This window comes from Macrobrachium rosenbergii, chromosome 55 (genome assembly GCF_040412425.1).
Source record: "Macrobrachium rosenbergii isolate ZJJX-2024 chromosome 55, ASM4041242v1, whole genome shotgun sequence".
NCBI lineage: Eukaryota > Metazoa > Arthropoda > Malacostraca > Decapoda > Palaemonidae > Macrobrachium > Macrobrachium rosenbergii.
The window spans coordinates 43,939,649-43,963,688 of NC_089795.1; the positions used below are offsets into that span (position 1 = coordinate 43,939,649).

Here is a 24,040-nt window from a genome sequence, read left to right on the forward strand (position 1 = left end):
GGGGTAAACTTCATACTTTGCAAGCTGTCGGAGGAGTCCTTCACTGCGAGGTCCCCACTTATGTAGCAGGTGATACTTGGCTACGCCGCCACACCTCTACGGGGTAAAATGAGTGCCACCAGAGACAGTTGCTTCCCGCAGCAACTCTCTTACCAGGTAAAGAACAACAAACAGTGTATTAATGTTAAAGACTCCTTTCTATTCCCAAATTATTTTACATTTAATACTTTAGGTAGAATAATCCACAATCCCACCTCCTATCAGTGTGGGAGTCAGCTATGTACAAGTAATTACTTGGTAAGTTACTTGTATGAAAATGACATTTTTATAATAAAATAAAGTTTTATAGATACTTCATGCAAGTAATTGCAGAGTGGGACCCTCCCTCCTCCCCTCTCATGGACATTTCAACATAAATTAATTGAACCTTCTTTGCTATGTTGTTCCTCTTCTTCCCGAAAAGTGAGCTGTGCTGGCTACTTACACCAAAATAAACAAAAGAATTGCTATTGCAAATTTTCAAATTTTAGCTGCCAGTTACTAGAAACTGTTAGCTATGTAATTACTTGGTAAATACTGTATATGTAAAACTTTATTTTATTATTAAAATGTCATTTCCTTCAAGACACAATGAAGGGAATTGCTTCAGATTTGCAGAAGACGACGACACAAGATGTGTTGACCCAGTCTTCTAGGTGCCCTAAGGGCTCATATTCTTTTCAATCTAATTCCACCTCTCCCCGCCAGCAACAGCCCTTTCATGGAGGGAGATCTAGAACGCCATTTACGTCCCGTGCAAATGTCCGGTTTGCATCTAGGACCATTAAGAAGAGCTCTTCCAAGCCAGTGCAGAAAAAGTGAGACAGAAGTTCTTCATGCATCTGTAGGAGCCAGATTTCTAGAGTTTTGGGAGAAGTGGCTGATCAGGAGAGAGCAGAGCCCTGGATCATCAGTGTTCTGAAGGAGGGCTATGTCATCCCATTCTTGAGAGCCCCCATTAGTCACTCTCCCATCACATTGACAGCTTACTAAATAGGCTCCGAGAGACATTGGCCCTATTGGAGGAAATTTCCTCCCTCGTCCAGAAAAAGGCCATAGAGGACATCCAGAACACCAACACGGAGGGGTTTACAACCGTCTCTTTGTGGTTCTGAAATCATCAGGAGGTTGGAGACCAGTCCTCAATGTAAGTGCTCTCAATCATTTTGTCTTGAAAACAAAATTCAAGATGGAGACAAGCCATTTAGTCCTTGCATCCATCCATCCACCAGGGTGACTGGAAGGTAACCCTAGATGTGCAAGATGCAGATTTTCACATCCCAATTCATCCAGTTTCCAGAAAGTATCTGAGGTTTGCCTTCCAAGGCAAGGTGTACCAGTTTCAGGCCCTTTGCTTCAGCCTTTCAATGGCCCCTTAAGTGTTCAATCGAGTACTTGCTACTCTTTCGAAATGGCTCCATTTAGTAGGGATCAACATCAGTCTTTACCTAGACAACTGGCTTCTTTGATCCCCATCAAATTACAAGTTCATGGAGGGCACACACAAGATTCTTCTTCTGACCCAGGAGCTGGGCCTTCACATAAATCTTGAGAAGCCACAGTTAACCCCTTCGCAAGAGATCTTCTAACTGGGGATGATACTGAACTCTTGGGTTTTTCAGGCTTTTGCATCCCCCAAGAGGATATCCAGCTGAAGGCCAATTGGAACAGAAAGACAGCTGGACAGTCATGTTTTTCCAATCGCCCTGGAGATCAGATTGGACCTGCATTGGTGGCTGTCAGAAGAAGGCTGTCAGAAAGGAAGTCCCTTCATCCTTTGAACCCTGACCTATACTTCTGCTCTGATGCCTCAAACATAGGCTGGGGAGCCCTGCTAGACAATCAAGAAGTCTCCGGGACATGGATCCCAGATCAACAGGGCTCACCTATCATTGTGAGAGAGCTGAAGGCAGTTCAGCTAGGCCTTCAGAGTTTTTCCTTCCTAGTCCACAACAAGACAGTAGTGGTGCATGTGGACAGTACAGTACCACAGCCTTGATCTATATTTGAAAGCAAGGGAGTACCCATTTCTTCTCTCTGCCAAGCCGTGAGAGAATTACTGCTGTGGGCGAACCAAAATCGAGTAACTCTGGTCACCTGCTTTATCCAGGGAAAGTTAAATGTGATGGTGGACGAGCTGAGCCATCAAAAGAAGGTCGTTCCCACTGAATGGACTGTGGATCCCCTAGTTTGTCTAGATCTGTGGAGTCGGGCAAGCCAATGATAGACCTGTTTGCCACCTCTAGGAACCATCGCCTTCCTCTGTTTTGCTTGCCAGCTCCAGATCCTCTTGCATGGGCCACAGACGCCATGCTACAAGATTGGTTGAATGTAGACTTGTACACCCTCCCACCCTTCAACATGATAAGGGAGGTTCTGAACAGGTTCGAAGCACACCACAATGCCACCATGACCCTCATAGCACCGTTTTGGCCCCTGAGAGATTGGTTTCCGGACCCTCTTCGTCTGTTGGTGGACTTTCCAAGGTTGCTTCCCCAAAAGCCTTCTCTACTCAGACAACTCCACTTCAGAAGACACCATCAAGGGTTGTCTGCTCTTGCCCTGACAGGTTTCAGACTGTCTGCAAGTTTGTCAGAGCAAAGAGTTTTTCAAGGGGAGCTCCAGAGGCTATTGCACAGTGCAGAAGAAAATCTTCTAGCCTCATCTACTAGGCCAAGTGGTCAGTCTTTTGATGGTAGTGCCACAACCACAATATCTCATCTTCTGAGACCGCTGTAACTCAGATTGCAGATTTTCTCCATGTTCTGAGAAATACCAGGAACCTGTCTACATCTGCATTAAAGGCTATTGGGCTATGCTTAGCTCAGTCTTTAAGCATAGAGGCCTGGATCTCTTTTCGAACTATGATATTGAGGACCTGTTAAAGCCTTTTCATACAGAGAAACAGAAAAGACAATTCTTTGGTCTCCTGGAATCTGGATGTGGTCCTGAAATGGTTGACAGGCCCATCTTTTGAACCCTTCGGTCTGCTTCTCTTCGGAATCTGACACGCAAGACTCTCTTCCTCTTTGCTTTAACTACAGCTAAATGCATCAGTGAAGTACAAGCCATTGATAAGAGAGTGGGTTTCTCTCAAGGAGGTGCAGTTTGCTCCTTCACCCTAGGCTTTCTGGCAAAGAACGATGACCCATCCAAGCCCTGGCCTCATTCATTTACAATTAAGAATTTAATGGATATTTTTGGTCACAAGGAAGAAGATAGCGTTCTATGTCCAGTCAGAGCTCTGAGGTACTAACTGAATAGGACAGAAAAGATCAAGGGTACATCTAGTAACCTTTGGTTTTCAGTAAAGAACCCATCTTGTCGTATGTCCAAGAACGCCTTGTCGTTCTTCCTGAGAGATTTGATTAGAGAAGCACACTCCTAGATCCAGGAGGACATTTTACCAAATTTTAAAGTGAGAGCGCTTGGCATAAGAACGGTGTCTACTTCTTTGGTGTTTAGACATAACTTGTCTTTGGCCTCTACTATCCAGTCAACCTACTGGAAGTGCAGGTCCATTTTTGCCTCTCACTACCTGAAGGAAGTAGAAACAATGCTCGATGACTGCAGTACTGTGGGTCTGTTATCAGTGGCTGGCATGGTATTAGGTGAAGAATTATAGGAAGCACTTTTTTCTCCTACTGTCTTTTCATGTTGGTGTAGGGTTTTTTTGAGTGTTTGGGGAGCCTGGGTTACAAAATTTACCTGGAGTATCCACCAGTCTTAGTGGATAGGGTGTGGTTTTATCAAGTGTTTTTAGAATAGGTGACAGTGTTGTTTGGTTTTTAACCTTGGTACTGCGCCCAGGGCAAGGGCACCTTACTGTATGCTTTGCTAGCCATCAGGCATAACTTCTGCTACAAAGCTCCCACATAAGTAGAGGCACCCCATGGCTCAACAGCCAAGCTGCTACAGGTTAAGATGAGGACCAACCAGAGGCAGTATTCACCTGCAGTAGCTTTCTTACCAGGTAAGGAAACAACAAGCATTGCATTCAATGCTGGCAGATTTTTCTATTTCAAAGTTTTGGAGTAGAATATGTCCATGTATCCCACCTCCATTTAGGGATTCAGCTATGTAATTACTTGGTAAGTTACTTATATGAAATGATATTGTCATAATAAAATTGTTTCATATATATTTACCAAGTAATTACAGAATCAAAGCCCACCATCTTCCCCTCTATGGACATAAGGGCACAAAGAAATTGATATGGCTGCAGGTTGTTCCTTCTTCCCCCAGTAGTGGGCAGGGAGTCACCAACATAATAAACAGAAGCGCTACTGCGAAATTCAAAAAGTTGCCGTGCGAGGTAGATACATCATCTGTGTTATTACTGTACATGGTAAGTATATGTGAAACTTAATTTTGTTCTGAAAATATTATTTTTTTAACCATACATCATCACTTGTTTGATTTTGGTATAATAGCTCTTCATTTTCAGTTTATCTGTCAATCTTTTGTCACACAACCCCAGCCAACTTCCATCAGCTTGTATCCTACTTTCAACCTCAGTTCCACATCATCCCTCCGGGCTCAAAGGAGATCCTAAGTATTTGGAATCCTCTCCCTGGTTTAAATCTGTGCCCCCTCTGTCTTGTATAAATAACCAATTCTCTCCCTGCTTGCCTAACACCAAAACCTCTGTAGGTTTTCATTCCTAATTAATTTACTCCTGTACATTCATAACCAGTGCAAATATAAATGGGCCAAGTGGTGATCCTAGATGTAGACTGACTTAATTTTGAATATTTTTGTTTTGCCACAGGTTGTTATTACTGCTGTCCTTGTACTTTTATACATCATTTCTTCCAACCTAACCAGCTTTTTTAGTACTTTCATAAACATAAGAAACAGTACCTTCCAGTCACCTTTTCAGTCTCTTGTTCATTTTCTGTGTTTAGAAGGTGATTATTATAGCATGACCATCTTTGTTTTAATTCATCACTCTTATCAAAGATATATCCTCTGTCTTTGATGACACCTGATTGATGCAGATCTTACCTGCTTTTCCTTGTGCTTTATAGTCTGTAAAACTCCTTGACATGTTTTGTTTCTAACCTATTCAACTCCTGTGTAATTCCTCCAGTAGCTTATGCCCACTATATTCAGTATTCTTGGTTTCTCTTGTATTTTCTGTGAGTCATTGCTACATATATTTTTATTGATGATTGTGCCCCAATGCAATAATAAACAGTTACGATTCTTTTACGTATGTGAAATCTACAGGACTAGACTAGTCAAGACCGATTAGGTGAGACATACTTAACCTTACACCCAGAAAATCAAATCCTCTGAGACTGTTTGGTAATCATCAACTCACCCCATTAATGTGTATTCGGGTCAAGACACTCCATTTTCCATGTAGTCATGGTTCTTGATTGGGTTGTGAAGTTTGACATGCCGTATACTTTTTAGTGGGTGTGTTTTGTGGTAGTTCAGTATGTAAGGAATACTAGAATTATTTTTGTTTCTCTGACAGCAACCTGTGTCATGAAACTTAAAAGTTCATCCTGTAATGAAGTGTTCATACAGTTTTATTAACCTTGTCTTTACAGTAAGACTATTGGTTCGATATTGGAGAAACAAAGTGGTATTGTGTGAACTTCTTTGGAAGGATTGGTGAGGTTCTGTTTCCCTTCTCAGTGTGCAAAACATGTAGAGTTGGGTTGGGAGAATTTTTGGGGTCTTCTCCAAGTAAAAAGATTAATTTTGAGAATTTCCTTCTCCTGTAGAAGAGATTCCAGTCTTCCTTTCCTTCACTGGAACCAATTACTGGGAGGAACTGTCTCTTAAGTCACAAAGTTAGTGATTGACCTTAAGTGAGACTTTCAAGGGAAGTGTAGATTTGTTCCCTCCATGTTGGTCAGTCCCTGTGAAGACTCCCACTGTGCTCAAAGTCATGTATCTTCTATGTGCTTGCACAGCATCTTCATAGAGGTTTTCAAAAGGTTAGATCTTGATGTAGGATTGAGTATGCAAATGTGCTGTTCTATCCCTCTGGGCTGCATGTGGGCAAGGGCCTGTGCTGACAAAAAGCAGGCTTAATCTAAATCTGAAATATTTCCACATCTTTTATGAAAATTCATTGTATCTGCGAAATAATTTTTTTAGAAGCAAATGTTAGGTATAAGGGTCTATTCAAAGCTGGTTTAAGTTTTAAATGACATTTGGTTAATTTGAAATAATTTTATGTAATTTCAGATTTTGACAGAGACTGATGCTGTTGTGGAAGCAAACGTGAATGGATAATTATTGGTGACTAAGAAAAAAGGCAAGAAAACAAGGGGGTGTATGCAAACAAAAATAGTGCTGGTGCCGAATACAAAGTTTGTGAATAATTTGTGCCCACAGGTTGGCACATTCATGTGCCAGGAAGGTAAGGGCCTAACCTCCAGAAACCAGCAACCTCCTGAACAGTGCCTATGTAGCAGTTGTAAACCAAAGTATAAGAATGAGGCAGTATTAAAATGCAATGTCAAGGATTAAACAAGGCAACAAAAAGATAAAGGAGCTGAAAGAAAGAAACAATTGTAAGTATGAAGCGCAAGGTCCTCCGAAGAGATGTCAAAGCTGAGAGAAGATATCTTAGACATGCTGTATGGGATAAAGAAGGATGTATAATAAGTACTAAGTATAGTTAGTGATACCGTAAAATAGGTAAAAATTGATGGCAGGTGATCAGATCAGGTAGAGGAAGTAAAAAACAAAGTTTTCTTACTTTTTTTTTACAGTTTGGTATGAGAGAATTAAGCTAGAAAAAAGGAAGAAAGAGGATACCAGTCGATACACTGTAAAGATGTTTTCATAAATAAGCTAAGATTAAGGGAAGTAGAGATGGAGAAATTGTTGGTTGAGGCCAGTTTTAGTTAGGCTTAAAAATGAAAAAAGTGGGAAATGCTTACCAGTGAAAAAAAAACTAAATAGAAAAAAAGATAGCCAAAAATATGATTAACTAAGAAAGAATGTTAAGAAACAGAGGAACTAAATAAAAGAAGAAAAAATGACTGGAAGAATAAAAAATGGAAATTAGCCATGGATGGGGGTTTGTTAATAAGGCAGAATTAGGCCTTAGCAAACTAGAATGGAACTGTGATTGGTAAAGGACAAGGAATGGGATAATGAACACGCAAATATTTAAGGTTCAAAATGATTAATGTACAGCAGCTAACAAGTAGACATATATGGAATTATTGGTGTGGTAAGTGAAAACTAAAATATTAAAATAGTACCTTTAGCAGAAACCCCCCCAAAATTTCTAAAATCTAATTAATACAGAATGATCGTACTAGGGAAGAAAAACATAATTCATCAGATGGAGCTAATGGTACTCGTCAAAGATAGTAAAGGACATGAAACTGATAACACTAGTCTGCCAATAGGGATATATATTTATAATAAAAAATTAGAATGATAGTATACAGTACTGTGTAGGTGATAGGAAGAGAGAAAAACAAAAATATGATCAAAAGTAGAAAAAAAATTTAGAAAGTGGACTAATAATAATATTAGGTAGTTTAACCAGACCACTGAGCTGATTTATTTAGTGCTTACAGGGCAGGCCTGAGAGGAATTCTGTGACCATTTAGGGTTCTTGGGACTTTAAAAAGAAAATGAAAATAAGAGAAATGTATTTGAGCTAAGCAATGAGGGAAAGTGTAAGGATTATAATCCAAGGAAGGAGAAGCCAGTAGACGTATGTTTTCTTCTTTCTGGACCAGGTTGTGGCCAGGGATGTATGTTTTCTGCGTATTGTTATTAAAATACCTAGATTAACTAATGGTCAACCTAGAGGTTAACAAATAAGGTAGAAAATTAGAAGAAAGTTTCCTTGGGTAACATAGCAATGGAAAAAGCATAATTTCAGTGGAAAGTTGCCTGGTGCAATGGCTCATTTCCTCAACAAGTACACTGACCAGGTTAGCTACAATCCAATTTTAAGGCATTAAGGTATGGTTTGTATCTGTTATTTAGTACAAATATTGACCAAAATAAAGAATGCACTACCTGTGCTGCATTACATGGTAACTTGTAAATGATTTACATATGCATTTCTGTCTGGACATTTTTTAACCAGATATATTCGCCCAATGAATTCAATATTTTATATCCTTGTGTAAGGGTCTTATACTTTTAAGAAAAATCTATGTATATCAGACTTTATTTTCAGAATTCCACTGAATACACAGTATAGGATACCCAGTGTATACAAAATTCATCACAAAAGCTGAACACATGAAAGGTATTCCATATGATTTCTAAATAAATAAAACGAGGACCATAAGAAACTGCAACATGTAATATATACTTTCGTAAGATCCTCTTATTACAGGGAATAAGTCTTCAGAGATGGGGTACATACTGTACTAAAATGTTCTAGATCCACATCACTAACAGATGGTGATAAAGGAAAGATTTCTGGTTGAAAGTGTTGGCTACAGATGAGTTTACTAAAAATATTAAGAATTATGATAATGACTAGTATTTTTAAGAACCACAATGGCGCAATAACTGAGGTTTTATATTTTCATCATTACCTCTTCCCACAACTTTCACAGTCTGCAGTTCTTGAGACAACAAAGGTACTCTGTAAACATGCAAATATGTTTATTCAGTAGCTATCCACACTCAACACAAAATACAAAGAAATGGTTAAGTTGACATTTTAAATAAAAAATGTTCAGAAGCTGTACTAAAATTTTCACTATCTGAATTACAAAATTATCTCTGGTATGACAAATCTTTCTAAAAAGTCTGACCATCTTAACATGAAAACTTTTTTATTTTTTATTGTCGATGATCAGAATTGTCACGATGCCGTTGCAAATTTCACAGTGGTAAGATATCTTGAAATAACATTATTACTATTTATGACATCACTATTGCTACAATACTTTGGGATAAATTAAGTACATTACTGTAATGCAATTACAGTGGAAGTTCAATTGTCCAGAGGGGGAGAGGTGGACCCAGTTTGAATATATGGTTTTGCCTTCTAAAAATGTCTTACAAGCTTGCTTGTGTAGGCTATGCTAAATTCATACAGCCTAGGCTAGGCTAAAACAAATTCATACAAAGTGTTACAAAACACAGAAATGCTTTAGTTATACAAATGCGGCACATTAATCTTTGTTTTACCGTAGTCTGCTTACCAAAAGTTTAGGTATTGGAGTGCACCAGTTTACATAACCTTATTTGAGATTATAAGTTAAACTAGTGTAGCTTTATGATTTGATAATAAAATGTATCATGCAGACTGTTAAAAATAATCTCATATGCAATGTGGATCCCATGTTCTGTTACAGTCTTAACGTCCTCTCCTACTTCAATTTGGGTTCCCCAGTTAAAGTCAAGTTGTACTGGTGTGTACAAGCACGTGTAATATTGTGTTACTTGAACAGCAGCATGCAGTCACAACGTAAAAACTCTTAAACTGTAAAAACTTCAGTTTTGGTTTGAAATTCATGTTTTTTTTAAAGCTGGTAAAATTCAGGGGTTTTAATATACACATTAAGTTCAACTTTCTGTACGATTTAGCAGTTTAAAGTGTTGAAGTGTTTTTATACTCCACAGTATTTACAGATCATTATAAATTGCACTTTTGGTTTTAACTTTAATAGATAACAGTGCTCATTTTACAATACAGTACTACCTCTATAATAGATAACAATGCTCAACAAACACTAGGAGTCTGGCTTTCTGATAATTTACAGTCTTTTAGGTAACAAAGACCCTATACTTATATCCTGCATTTTAATATTTTCTAGATATCTCACAGCTAACAGCAATTCCACCTAAGTTCCTAACCTAAACTGAACTGTACTTTACACTCAACTTTCGGTTTCATAACCTAAACTAACCCGTACTTTACACTCAACTTTCGGTTTCATAACCTAAACTAACCCGTACTTTACACTCAACTTTCGGTTTCATAACCTAAACTAACCCATACTTTACACTTACATTCAGGTTAAGAGACTTCAATTGAAAAATGGTAGCCAAGCAAAAAATAATAATGTAGCTGATGGGAACACAAGTCCGATAAGTTGAGGTTCACTATGCTGGTGTGTTACTCTACCCACTGTACATGTGTTACATGACTGCTGTACTGTGTGTTGTTTTCCCACGTTTCTTTTTCAGTAATAGTAAGCATTTAACGTATTTTTTTTTTCTTACTATTGTTTACCAATGTATTTCAGTTCAGTACACGAATTGCTTAAAAATTTTTCAATATAATAAAAGAATTGTGTTTTTAAGTAAGAAATACTACTTGTCATTTAAAAAATAACATTTTACTTCTTGGGTAGGTATGCAAATCAATGCCTTTATATGCACTTGGAGTTTACATTCCTTTTTTTTCTCACTGTCGAGGTAAGGTTTTTGTTCATTCCCCATGTAAGGAATAAGCGTTAGTTTTTTTCTCACTGTCAAGGTAAGGTCTTTGTTCATTCCCCATGTGAGGAATAAGTGGATTGAGCCTCTCCACAGTTGGAAAGGTTTAGCAGGAAGAAAAGGATGCCCATGTGAGGAGTAAGTGGATTGAGCCTCTCTGCAGTTGGAAAGGCTTAGCAAGAGGAAAAGGAAGGACAAGAGGCATTTGCCTTCTTCATCTGTGAGTTTTATTCCACTGGTTAAGTTGGCAGACTCAGCTGGAACCTCTTTCTTCTGCCCTCTTCTTTTCCCTTGCCACAAACTGAGAGTACTTTATGCAAGCCAAGGGTTAACTTTCCCCCATCCAAGAAATTGAAAATTACCCTCAACTGAATTTTCTTGGTAGTTTGATGGAGAACAGAGAGATGTAATCTCCCAAAGTGTTTGTGTAGGTAGTTCCAGTTCTTAATAACACGCCTATGGAACCCACGGCTTGTGCGATGCCAACACTTACTAGACAGCATGAACAATTGCTTGTGGTAGTAGTTCTTGCTGATTTTCCTCTAGGCAAGTTTACTTTTGTAGTACTTTCCTCTTGGGTTGTTGTCATTAGACAACTAGTGTGCTTTGTGATAATGTATTGTGATACTGTAATAGGAAAAGATGGTCGTCTTCCTCATCATCATCTTCCACCTCCCTCTTCATCATCATCTTCCACCTCACAAGACTTGTTCTTCACACAGATGAAAGAGGAGGGGAAAATTTAAATGTTCTTGTAGGAAGTTAAAGTGGTCATCTCAATCCTGGTAGCAGAAAGAGGAGGAAGGGAAAATTTAAATGTTTAAGTGGTCATCTCAATCCTGGTAGCATAATCATGTTAGTAACCTTTGGGACATTGATCATTCTGTAGACATTGCTCTCATACATGCTCCAGTGGACACAAGAGGTGAGCTTTTTCTCTTCTTATGGGTGTTCTCTCTACCACTTGCCCGGTCCAAAGATGGTGTGGGAGAAATTCCTCACCCCTCTGCATCTCATTCCTTGAGAGATCTTGGGTGATTGGTGGTACGCACTAGTTAGTTAGGTCCTTGACTAAAGGGGAGACATGCTCTTTGTGGGAGAGAAGGGGTGATCCAGCTCCTTTGTCTTGTTCGAACTATTACCTTGCTTTATTTTATTCAGTCTTACACTACTTACATTACAGAAACAAAATTTAAATGTATATTTGGCATATCTTATAGAATGCCATTTTAAACATGCAAGTGTTTTCAAATTCCTATTGAAAATGTCATTCAATAAATTTTATATTTTAATGTGTCCCTATAATTTTGCAGTTTGTGTGAGGGCCCTTGAAAATACAAATCTTAAGTCTCAAATCCATCCAGATTATTGAACTTCCATTGTACTGTTTTATAGTTCATGTAAAATGCTAATAAATACAGACTGTGATAACAAAGAAGTCATACAATGTATATGATGATATTTATCAGCATCAGCAGACAGTAGTAGAGAACATTTCCCTAAAATGAAAAATGAAAGAATAAGCTATCAAGATCATTGTCCTTTAGTTTTTGCATCCGTAAATTATATACAAACAAGTTTACTAATTAAAGTTCTTACCTGAGGAAATCAAATAACAAGCTTATATAGAAAAATAAAAAATCATTAATTTAAATACTTGGTTAATTTAACCATAGTTTATAAATCTAAATGCTATGAACGGTCTACCGACATATTTTCTTTGCTAGAAACTTTTGAGCAAAATCTTTTAACATGTAGTAGCAACAAGACAAAAACATCAGCACAGTATATAAAATAAACATTCATTCATAATACTAGACTTTCAATGAATCTAGAAAAACATAGCATATCTGGAAAATTTTAAAAATCTGCAGTTCGATAAACTATGCTTTGATCATTCCGAATATGAAACAAAACTTTTTTGTTAATTATATTTTTTAAGAAAAACAAAATCCACTTTTCTCCTCCAAAACTTGTGTCCAAAACTTGTGTAAGTATTTTACCAAAGCAGTTGACACACCAAGTAATCTAGTCCTTTTAAGTTTATACAGAGTGAATTTAGTCCTTTCATAAGTACTATAAATATGCTGTTGGTGGATAATACATTTCCACTTAATACAGAGTGAATTTAGTCCTTTCATAAGTACTATAAATATGCTGTTGGTGGATAATACTTTTCCACAAGTCTATTATTTTCATACTGCTAATCAAAACCTTTTGTCTCTGGATAAAAAAAAATTATGCAAAATAATAAAGGAGCTGAGATGTCTTTTCAATTATGCACAGATAAAAGCTTACAAACCCAGGATTTATATTTGTTCTAAGGTTATTGTGCTCATTCTTCTTCTTCATCTGCCAAGTGACTGTCATCCCACTTAAAACCGTAATTCTTTTCAAGTTTCCTATGATTCTCTCTCTCCTCTAGTTCCTCTGCATTTGCACTCTGTAATAAAAGGTTACTGTCAATGATAAATTAGTTAAGCTACACTACTAGTCCAAACCAATGTAAGCTGAAAGATGCATTTACCATTTAAAGACACATTGAAAAACAACACATACATGGTAAAGATACTGACAACACTCTACTGATGTATACTATCTATGTGCTCAAACCTCAACATATGAAACCCAATATTTGTAGAATTCTCTAAACATTGGCCTGGCTCCAAGAATAAGGATCTCTAACATTGCTGAAGCAAACATCTGCTTCTCTCAAAGATATTTGTTAAAAGTTATGTACTATACTGTATTAAGATTATAGAAAAAATTAGTGTAACAAACTATTGAAATCTCAACATACGTGAATGTGTGAATGTCTGTAACCATTAAATAAGAAATAAAAAGTAAATTCAACAATTACCATGGACATCTAGACTGTCCACAAAACAAACATACACACACAAATGGCATTGTTAGTGTTAACACCCTCAGCAATAAGCTTGACATCTCTCCATCTCCATTTGAAAAACTCTGCCTCACTAGTCTACATTTGGTTCATAAGGTAACTGTTCAGTGTGTAATTAACATATTCATATTAATGCTGCAAGATAAGATTTTAGATAATGATAATTAAGAAAGAGAGAGATCTTTCCAATGGCACTAATCCACAGGGGGTGTGGAAGCTGCAAGTGTGGTTATGGGGTAATCAAATCTTGCAAAATATTGCATCTTGCATTGACCTGCTGACCTCGACACACAAAGGTAAAAGGATATTCCTAAGAGTCGCTAACCCTGAAGGTACCTTGCTACCAAGTTTCATTGTTCATATACAGAACAAACCTTTGGTCTTAACGTAAGGGAAAATTCTCTAGCACCTGCTGGAGTAAGATTAAAAAAAGTACAAGGATATTTGTGGCAACGGGAGTTAGCCAATATGGTGGAAAGGAGGAGGGCACAGCTGACTTGCCTTAACCTATCCCAGCTACAATACATCAGTTTCTCTTTGGCCGCCTTCATAGCAGGTCAGTGCTGTTGCCCCCTCTGCCTAGAAGCTGGTTGTTTTTGTCCCTTCCTGCCTGCATTACTCCTTAGTGATCTGGTTTTTTCTTTCCTTTTTGTTTGTGTGTGTTCTGTGTGATACTGTACTATTAGTGTTTTCTACTTTGAGTATGTGAACTCACGAATCATCTAAGCTTCCCAAACCTCAGAGAAAATGCTTGTGGCTGGTAACAATCCTTGCTCTTATTTTCTGCCTGCCTTGGATTTAGACCCCCATTCTACTTGTAGGAGCTGATCTAACAACTGGCGTAAGTAATCCATGTTCAGAGTGTGTTGATAGGTCTCCAGATCACTAAGGAGTAATACAGGCAGGGACGAACAACCAGCTTCTGAGCAGGGGGCAAAGCAGCACTGACCTGCTATGAAGCGACCCAAGAAAGCTGATGCATTGTGGCTGGGATGGGTTAAGGCAAGTCAATCTCGTTTCATCAAGGCCGGCCTAACCTCACTATCCTCAATCATAATCAGGTCTGCAGAGAATCCCCCTTTACGTTATGACAAAGGTTTGTTCTATATGAACAATGAAACTTGGTAGTATGTACCTTCATACCTTCGAATTTCTTGTGTGTCGAGGTCAGCAGGTCAATGCAAGATGCAATATTCTTTCTAGTTCTAGCTCTTCTTTATCAAAATCTCCTCTCGTTGCTTCTTCTTCCCAGGATGATTTTACTTCCTAGACGGACCGTCTTCAATTCTGTTACGGCTTAGGCATCGTGATAAATTTGGAAAAGTCAAACCTCATGCCCAGTCAAAGAATTCTTTACATGGTCATGCTAATACACACGACAGCAGTGAGGGTATTCCTGTCAAACCGACACCTAAAAAAGTTCAGTACTTATTTACAAAATAAATCAATAAAGGATATTCTAGCAGAAGGTAATAACTTTTCAATTAATAATATATTCTCTTAAACAAAATTAAAATTGATAGGTAAATAATCTTCCCCCTTTTTCCTCCTTTTTCTTTCTTTCCCTCTTGATTTTTTTAATTTCCTCCCCCTTTTTTTATTATTTATTTATTTATTTATTTAACTACTTAATTTTTTATGTACTCTTCCTTTCTTTTCCAGCCCAAGAAGAACCTAAAAGTTCAGAGGTCTGGTTAAATAAATCATTTATAACTAACTTAACTCTAATGGAGACTAAGAGTTTTGGTCCCCTTCAAGGATTCTCCCTTATACCAAATTCCTCTCTCATCAGAAGTGAGGAAGGACTTAGCTTGGTGGCTGGATGACAGCAACCTGACCATAGGAGGGCCCCTTCATTCTCTCCCTCCACAGATTCTTCTGTTCTCGGATACCTCGTACAAGGGTTGGGGAGCACACTTGGAAGATCTTCTGACATCAGGGGTGTGGGATCACTAAAATCCTAGCACTTCAGGAATTTCAGGAAAGGGTAACAGGGCACTCCATGGTTCTAATGTCTGACAACACTACACTTGTTGCTTATGTCAACAAACGGGCTAGCGTCTCGTCATCTTCACGACTTCAACAGTACAGTTCAGTTATACCAGTGGGTGATCTCAGCCAGAAACATCCCAGGAAAGAAGAATGTGGTGGCATACAAGCTGAGTCGTCGGGGTCAGGTTCTGGGAACAGAGTGGTACTGCATCAGGAAGTGGTGAAAAGACTGTGTCACCTATGGGAAAGGCCATCAGGAGACATTTTTGTGACCAGACACAACAAAAAAAACTAGAGGTATTTTGTTAAGTTGTTCCAGATCCCTGGGCTGTGGCAGACGATGACCTTCATCATCCTTGGAACAATCTGGACATCTACTCCTTTCCTCCCTTTTGCCTAGTCTGCCAAGCTATCAACAGTGGTGATTTCTCAGAACCTCAAAATGACCCTTGTAGCTCCCTTGTGGCCACATGCAGAATGGTATCCCGATCTTCTAGCCTTTCTGACAGAACCACAAAGAGAGATTCCTCCTTGGCACAACCTTCTCTGCCAACTGCACATTGAGAGGTTTCACCAGTCAGTAGGGTCCCTATCTCTTCACAGTTGGAGACTATCCAGTATCTCCTGCCTTTATTTCGTAGAGCAATGCCAAAAATGTCTGGTTATCTCAGGAGGTCTTCTAAAGCTGTGTGCCAGGGAAAGTGGGCCATCTGTGATTGGTGTCATCAACGGAGTTCTCTTTTTGGTGTCAGCCATCAAGGGGTGTAAGGCTGCTCTAGGTTTAGTTCTGCATTTGAAGGATGTAGACCTTTCGTCTTCGTGGGAAATCTCTATGCTTTTCAGGAGTTTTGAGTAGTCCTGTTCCCTGAGAGATCTTAAACTTCCGAATTGGGACCTAACACTGGTGCTTAGCAGTCTCACACGTAATCCGTATGAACCCCGTCATCAGACAGAAACTTAACTCTCAAGATGGTTTCCCTTTTAGCCTTGGCCTCATCAAAGAAAGTTAGTGAACTTTATGGACTCTCTTTTTTTATGTTAAACACACGAGGCATTGGGGGTCCGTATTCTTCAAATTTGTCATGGAATTCGTAACTAAGACTAAAAATCCCCTGGTTCACGTCCTTTTCTATCCCTTCCCTTGGAGATTTTGTTGGTAATGACCCTGATGAATTACTCTATGTCCCATCAGGGCACTGCGTAACTATCTAAAAAGGACTCGACATCTCAGACTGGTTTGTTGAAGACTTTTTGTTAGTACAGGTCAGACCAAGAAGGAAGTGTCCAAGAATACTTTTTGTTAGTACAGGCCAGAACAAGAAGGAAATGTCCAAGAATACTATCTCTTTTTGGCTACGTGAAGTAATCAAGCAAGCCTACATTTCTACACATTTAGATGCCAATACAGTGCATACAAGAGCACATGATGCTAGGGGTCTAGGCCCTTCTGTCGCTTTCAAAAAGAACTTGTCGGTTCAAAGGATTTTAAAGGCTGGTATAAGGCTTTGCTAAACCACCTTTCGTCTTCGTGGGAAATTTCTATGCTTCTCGGGAGTTTTGAGTAGTCCTGTTCCCCAAGAGATCTTAAACCTACAGGTTCTTGGACACTTTTTCCTTGGGTCCAGTGGTGTAACAGGGGTTCACACTGTCTCTTAATCCAGATGTCTGGCTGCTAAGTAACCTTTTACCTAACAGATCAGAGGCATATGACTCCTTCCTATATCCTACTTTGACCAGGAAGTGAGCCCAGGTGCGCTGAACCTCCAGTCGGTTCTGAGGCTTCCTCTATCCTCCCTCCATGAATAAGTCTTCTTTATGTTAAGACCAAAGGCCGAAGGTTTGTTTTGTATATGAACAAATGACAAATTTTAAATCAATTTGTATTTCATAACTAACAAACCTGTGGTCTTAACGTACCTGGTCCACCTCAAGCCACCCCTCATTTAGTTACTTGGGCTAAAGGAAACTGATGCATTATAGCTGGGATGGGTTAAGGGTATCGGCGGGGTCGGGGATTAATTTTGAGTGATGGTGTTCAAACTTCCACAGGTATTACCTCTAGTTTGACCGAAGATGCATACAAAATTACAGGTGAATTGGATGAAACTTTTTTTAACAAATATTTTTCTTTTTAAACACAACATTTTTGTTTTTCAAGTACATCTCCTTTATTTATCATTCAATTTAAAAACAAAAGTAATAGCAGAAAGTTTAGTTCTAAATAAAACAGCAAACTCAAAATCTAATATGTGATGTATGCTATTTTAAAAATATTTTAAAGGGTGCAATAAAAAATACCATAAAATTATATAAATCTTGGTAAAAATTTTTTTATAAAAAAAGAAAAATAAATTTGCGTGTGTTCTCTCACTATCTTTGTTCAAATTGCTTTTTATTTTTAAAATCCATTCATAAATAAGGGAGTTTTGGAATTTGAATGTAGAAAAAGTAAGTTTGAGAAAAATGCAGTTAAAGTTTTGCTAACCATTTATTTTGCTTTAGAAGCATATAAAGTTTCTTGGAAAAAACTGCATGGCACTTGTTCTCTCTTTATAAGAGATATATTATTTCTCTAAAAAAAAAAAAACATTTATCACTTAAAGAAAATAGTTTATATTATTTTTGGGGATAATCATAGAATGCCAGTGGAAACTCTTGTGCTGCCAGGTTTTTAGGGAGGCTAATAGGCCTCCTTCATATCTCCACTTTTGATGTTCTTTTGCTTCTTTTTGCTTTTTTGAATGCAAGCAGCATTCGTTTCTGGTCCTCTTTCATCTGAAGGCCTTTCAGGCCTGCTGTTTTTTTTCTCCTAATAGGCAGCAATGAATGCTGTACAGCTGATATCATGTTCCACCTCTTTATGACCGGTCTTTATCACTCAATTTATTGAGTCCTCCATTTCCTCCTAAACATAACTTGTTTGTTGTTGTTACATATTTTTGAAACATATTGTGTATCTTTTTCAAGGCCATAAGAGGAAAGACAACGCCTTTCGAACGTGGTTTATGCATTCTTCCTGAGCACTGGATATGGAGGCCATAAGGACCAGTGCCTCATTCAAACTGCATACTCCTTTATATGCTGTTGAATCCCCCTTCACCAACAAATACTTTATATATGAATTCCTGTCAGTGATCTTTGACACAATGCGAGAGCACCAGCAGTTCCATATCTCCAGAAGCTACGTCAGGGACATACATCTTGAAAAATGCATTCTCTTCCCTCCCCCTCCCTCATCATCAGATAACTTCAAAACAAAGTTGTCAGGTGCCATCATCATCATCTTGATATATTTTTGCAAGAATGATAGATTTCACTCGGAGGCGAGCTGTAATAGGGAAGCACTTGGGCATATCCTCAGCACACACGATGGTTGGTGGCAACTTGTGAGAAGCCATAACATTAGCTGTGTCTATACTTTTAGCTTCAAGGTAAGTTTTGATATTGCGAGCCTGCTTCCCCTTCGCTTACTAAACTTCTTTTTGGCATGTTGTAATATATATAATACACAATTGACGTCCAAGGTCCACGGAAGTGTTGCAATGATTGAAAATAACAAATGCACGATTACATCAAAATAGAATTCTCTCGGACAACTGGGTGGCGTTATTCAGTCTGAGAAAGCGTTGCCATGGGAAAACATATTGTACGGCATACGGAAAGAATACATCAAAAGAAATAAATACCTGAAGAATGAATGCAAAAACAAGTAAACCACCTAACCAGACCTTTAATTCTCTACTTGAGTGTGTGCTTTAAATTGGCATTTAAACTGTTTAAAAGACTTCGATCGATATTATCTTCGTGTGGCAATGGTCGGGACCCAGATCTGTGGAAATATGACAACAACTAATTTTCATGAATTGAGCCAATATCACCAAAATCGCTTTAGCCGCCGATACCCAGCAGGCCCAGTTGGCTGTTTCTCCCTACTTTCATGTCTTGGCTAACTCCCATTCTAACAATATTCTTGTACTTTTCTTTTTTTAACTGGACTCCAGCAGGCGCTAGAGAATTCTCCCTTACGTTAAGATTGCAGGTTTGTTAGTTATGAAAAATACAAATCTGATTTCAAATTTGTAATTTTATATCAGAGAAGATTTGACAGTCCAAAACTTTTAAAAAATGGAAAGGCAATACTTACCAAAAGGTTAACTATCATATTCTGAAATGCTTCTGTTTCTTCTTGTGAAAGTAGTGGATTACTGGTATCCTCATCTTCTAGGGAATTTGGAGTCAGAATTTTCACTTCAAATTTTCGGCCTGAAAATTGGGAAAATATTTTTCTTCTTTATGAATAAAATAAAAAAATTAACTTACAACCAATAACATTATGGCTTCTCACAGCCTTGTTCCTTAAGGTCAAGTAACATTTAAAACACCATACAAGTCATTATGTGAGCCACTTTTAATGTGTTGGCATCTGGTGGGTGATTGTCTTGTTATTGAAAATATTTTGTATGAATATATGTACTTCACTGGAATAAAAAAAAAAAATCTTTATGTGAAAGCATTTTGTAACTCTTCAGAAAGCTTATGACCAAGCAAACAAAAAAACATTACACGAAGGTTTGAGAAGATGGGATTCTGGAATAGCTTGTAATAATGATGAAGCCAATATACCAAAAATACTTGCAAACCAACCTAAGAGGGAAAACCCATTCACTATTATGATTAGATTCTGCAGAAGACCAAATTTTGAGACCATTTTATTTGTATTAATGATGGTTGCATTGAATAAATTAGAAAAGGCACAGAATTTTTCACAAGTACCGAGTCAATGAAAGAACTTCAAAACAGGTGATACAATATGGCTAGAATATTACAAGTTTGCATTAGAAAAACAAATAGTGTTGAATACTACAGATGATGTAGAGAAGCTACACATGAAGATATGAAATTCAGGAATGCAGACAACTACTTTTACACTTGGATTCTGTTATAAATAAAAGCACAAGGTACACCGGAGGTGCAGAAGATGAATGCAGCAAGGGTCAAACAATAGGATGGTAACTTTAAACCCGAACAACCCTTTCAACCTAAAATGTAAAGCAGAAATGCAGATTTAGGCAGAAATTAAGTGGGAAACTGTGAAGGATGGGAGATAATGATGAGGTGGATATTACAGGTATTGTTTCAGAGAAATGCAAGAGAAGAAACGAGAGCAATGGATTAGTAAAGAGTGTTGATATAGTATGGTGTAAGGACAATGTTAAATGATCTGAAATTTATGTAGGTAAGGGGGATGATGGAATATTACTATGGAAACAATGGGTATTAGGTACAAGACAATTTTATGGAGAAAGACAAGAAGATATCCAACTGGAAGAAAGATCCACGAGGCCTTATGAACAGTGGATGCACAGTTATTTAAGTACTTTCAGTTTCCCAATACTACAGTACTTACTTATCTTCTCCAAGCCTAACTTCTGAAGACGGTCCTTTATTGTCTGCTCTAACTTAGACTTCTGAGATTCATCATCCAATTTATTTTTCATTATACGTAACTGTTTTGTACTTCCACTACCCTGTAAAATAAAGAATAACTTTAATCTTTGTACCAAACATGGGAAACTAGTAGAACGACCATGGGACATGGGAGACTAATAGAATGAAAAACAACAAAAGCACACACACTTGAACCTAAATACAAAAAATCATTACTGACTTTTTCTTACTTCTATGAGTCTAATGACCTTTTAATCACTTGTGTTTATTAGGGTATGTTCTTAGGGTATAATTACTATCAATCAATGTTTTTATTTTACCTATTAAATACTCTACGTATTTTGACTCCTGTTAAATCTTGAATGAGGAATGTAAGGGAAAAGTAATTATAAAAATACACCCTGAAAATCTTAGAGTGGGAAAGCACCATTTTACCATGGAAAATAGCATTACATCTTTTGTGATTTTCCTTTCCGCAGCTAACAAATCACATATTTGAGCTGAATATCAGGCCAATTGAAATTCCTGGTCACATATTACTTAACATTACTAATGAATGAATATACTGCATATAATTTTTTTGTTTCTGCTACTGACCCTACTATTGTAATGGCATATGTATCACAAATCTATTACCTAAAAATAATAAAAAAAAATATTCATAACAGCATGAGTCTTCATGAAGAAAATCTATAGTTATGTAACTGTACAAATATATTTTCTGAGAACAGAACAGATTATAGGACTTAGGCCAAAGGCCAAGTGCTGGGACCTATGAAGTTATTTTAAAAAAACTTACACATCTTTCAAGAAACTTTACAATACTCATCAATCTATGCTGATGAGTATTGTATACATTCCTGAAAGTTCTATGTAAATTTTAATTTTTGAAATATATTTGTAGTTACACAAAGGTGGATTTGTTCCTCCAATAATAATAATAATAATACTGTAATAATAACAATAATAATAAAAAATAATAATAATAAAAAATGATGCAATTGACAGGCATGCCCAACATTCCAAGCCATTATTTGTGTGGATAAGTGTCTAATGCCAATTCTTGAGTTCCATAGAAAATCTTTGGATTTTTACTAGGTTGTTTTTAAGAACATCATCATAAGTCATTTTCATCCTTATCCGTGTTGTCACTATTTGCAAACCATGGTTTTGTGAGATTTCATTGTTATTCGAACTGGTGGATGGTTCCCTTGGTGATATGTTGATCAAGAATGTTTTTTGAGTATTAACACTTTTGGTTTTGAAGGTTCAGCAAGACTCACTTCACTGGTGCTATGTTTCTACCTACTGCATTCCCTTTTTCTATACTTTTGGCAACTTTGTAGCCTTCTTTCTTTGTCTAGCTTCATTTGGCTTATGCTTCAGTTTACATTGTATTACTACGTTGTTTTCGGTGTTTTCTCATAAGATAGCTCAGTTTGAGCCTTTAGCTAACTTCTTATCCCTTATTCAATCACAATGCATAATACTTTGCTTTTTTGTAAGCTTCTTTTCATGGTGTCCACTATTCCACCAACCAATTTTTTAAGCTCTATTTGCAGACACTTTTTCTAGCTACTTCACTTTCATGTCTTCATTTTTCTGTGTCCAAGGTTTTTAAATCTTTCAACCTTAAATAACAACCTTTATAAAATCAAGATGGCAGAATTCTTTGAACAAAGACATAATATATGAAAAGCTACCTTCTCTGTAAATTAAAGCTTCCTGTTTAAGTAAACTATTTAAGCCATTCAAGTATTAAGTTGCAGTGAACTACAACATGATATTTTTATGATAAAATAAGGTTTTATATATACTTACCAAGTAACTACATAGCTACTAGCTTCTATGACAGCAGTTTAACAAAATTCAAATTTCGTGGTGGTGGTGCTACCATCATTTGTGTAGGTGACGAGGCCCCCCGCCCACATTCGGGACTGATAGGTACAACTCGGCAGAGAACTTCAATTCATTTGAGGCCTGATGTCCATCTGACGGGAGGAGGGAGGGTTCCGATTATGTGATTACTTGGTAAGTATATATAAAACCTTATTTTTATCATAAAAATATAATTTTTATATGGTGACTTACCAAATAATTACACTTCGATTCCCACACTGAAGGGAGTGGGATAAGTGGACATATTCTACTCCAATATAATAAAAACAATGATTTTGAAATAGAAGGTTGCTAACATTGGTACAATGCTTGTTGTTCACTTACCTGTTAAGAGAGCTGCAGGTGGTCTGCCTCTAGTCCCAGTGCTCATCTTTATCTGTAGAGAGCGTGGCAGTATGGCCAAATCGCCTCTACTTCAGTGGAGTGCCTGCAGCCATGAAAAATTCACCGATGGTTGTGTCAAAAGATTAAAAAGGTGTACTTACCTGGGCATAGGCTTGAATAAATATGTGTTATCTACACTGGAACAAAAACCACCAACCCAACCACTAAAAACTGGAGGGTACTCCAGGAAAGAAGAGAACAGAGAGCCCCCTATGCTTCCTTTCCCAACAATGTTATCCGTGAGCCACGGATAAAGGACCAAGTACAAAAATTTTTGAACAGTTTCTAAATCTTTAAGGTAATGTGAAGTGAAGGCTGACCTACACTTCCAAAATGTTGAATACAGAGTAGCCTCAAGAGACACAGGCCGAAAAACTAGATAAGTCGCAATGGCCCTAACCTCATGAGCCTTCACCTTAAAGGATGATAAGACGTCCTCTTGAACCTGAGTGTGTGCCTTGGTAATCAAACTTCTCAGAAAAAAAAAAGAAAGAGCATTCTTTGACAGGGGACGTGAAGGATTCCTCACATAGCGCCAGAGATTGTCCAAAGGTCCTCTGATCCTTTCTGTTCTTTGAAGGTAGCACCGCAAGGCCCTCACAGGACAAAGAAGACTTTCTTCTTCCTCTGGTCTGAGGATGTCCGTTAAGTTCTCATGATGAACAAGCGAGGCCATGGCTGGGAAACGTCCTAATTCTTAGCGAGGAAACCAAGAGAGAGAGAAGATGAGATACCGCGTCCCCATGCAAAAAACCTACCCTCTTGTTGAAGGCTTGCAGTTCGCTAATGCGTTTGGCAGTTGCCAACGTCATGAGGAAGTGTCTTTTTGGTGAGGTTCTTAAAGGAGGCCAAGCTGAGAGGTTTGAAGGTGGGGCCTGAGAGCCACTTCAGAACAACGTCTAAATTTCAGGAGACTAAGCCAGGCTTTTCTTGTTTGAAAGTTTCAAAGGGTCTGATGAGGTTGCTGAGATCTTGGTT

At 37.8% G+C, this 24,040-nt stretch overlaps 1 protein-coding gene across 5 annotated transcripts in view; it reads right to left on the reverse strand.

The window, feature by feature from the left end:
• Positions 1 to 8,187: 8,187 nt before the first annotated feature.
• LOC136835201 (protein OS-9-like) overlaps positions 8,188 to 24,040 on the reverse strand; it is a 103,083-nt gene continuing 87,230 nt past the window's right edge. For 3 of the 5 annotated variants that reach the window (XM_067098431.1, XM_067098429.1, XM_067098433.1), the window contains 4 exons: positions 20,739 to 20,859; positions 19,476 to 19,594; positions 9,936 to 12,877; positions 8,188 to 9,892 (listed from right to left, as the gene is read on the reverse strand). In XM_067098431.1, the coding sequence (XP_066954532.1) occupies positions 12,770 to 12,877; positions 19,476 to 19,594; positions 20,739 to 20,859 (348 nt within the window). In that variant the 3' untranslated portion in view covers positions 8,188 to 9,892; positions 9,936 to 12,769. The remainder of the gene's footprint in view (positions 9,893 to 9,935; positions 12,878 to 19,475; positions 19,595 to 20,738; positions 20,860 to 24,040) is intronic. The other 2 variants (XM_067098432.1, XM_067098430.1) reach the window with 1 other exon arrangement.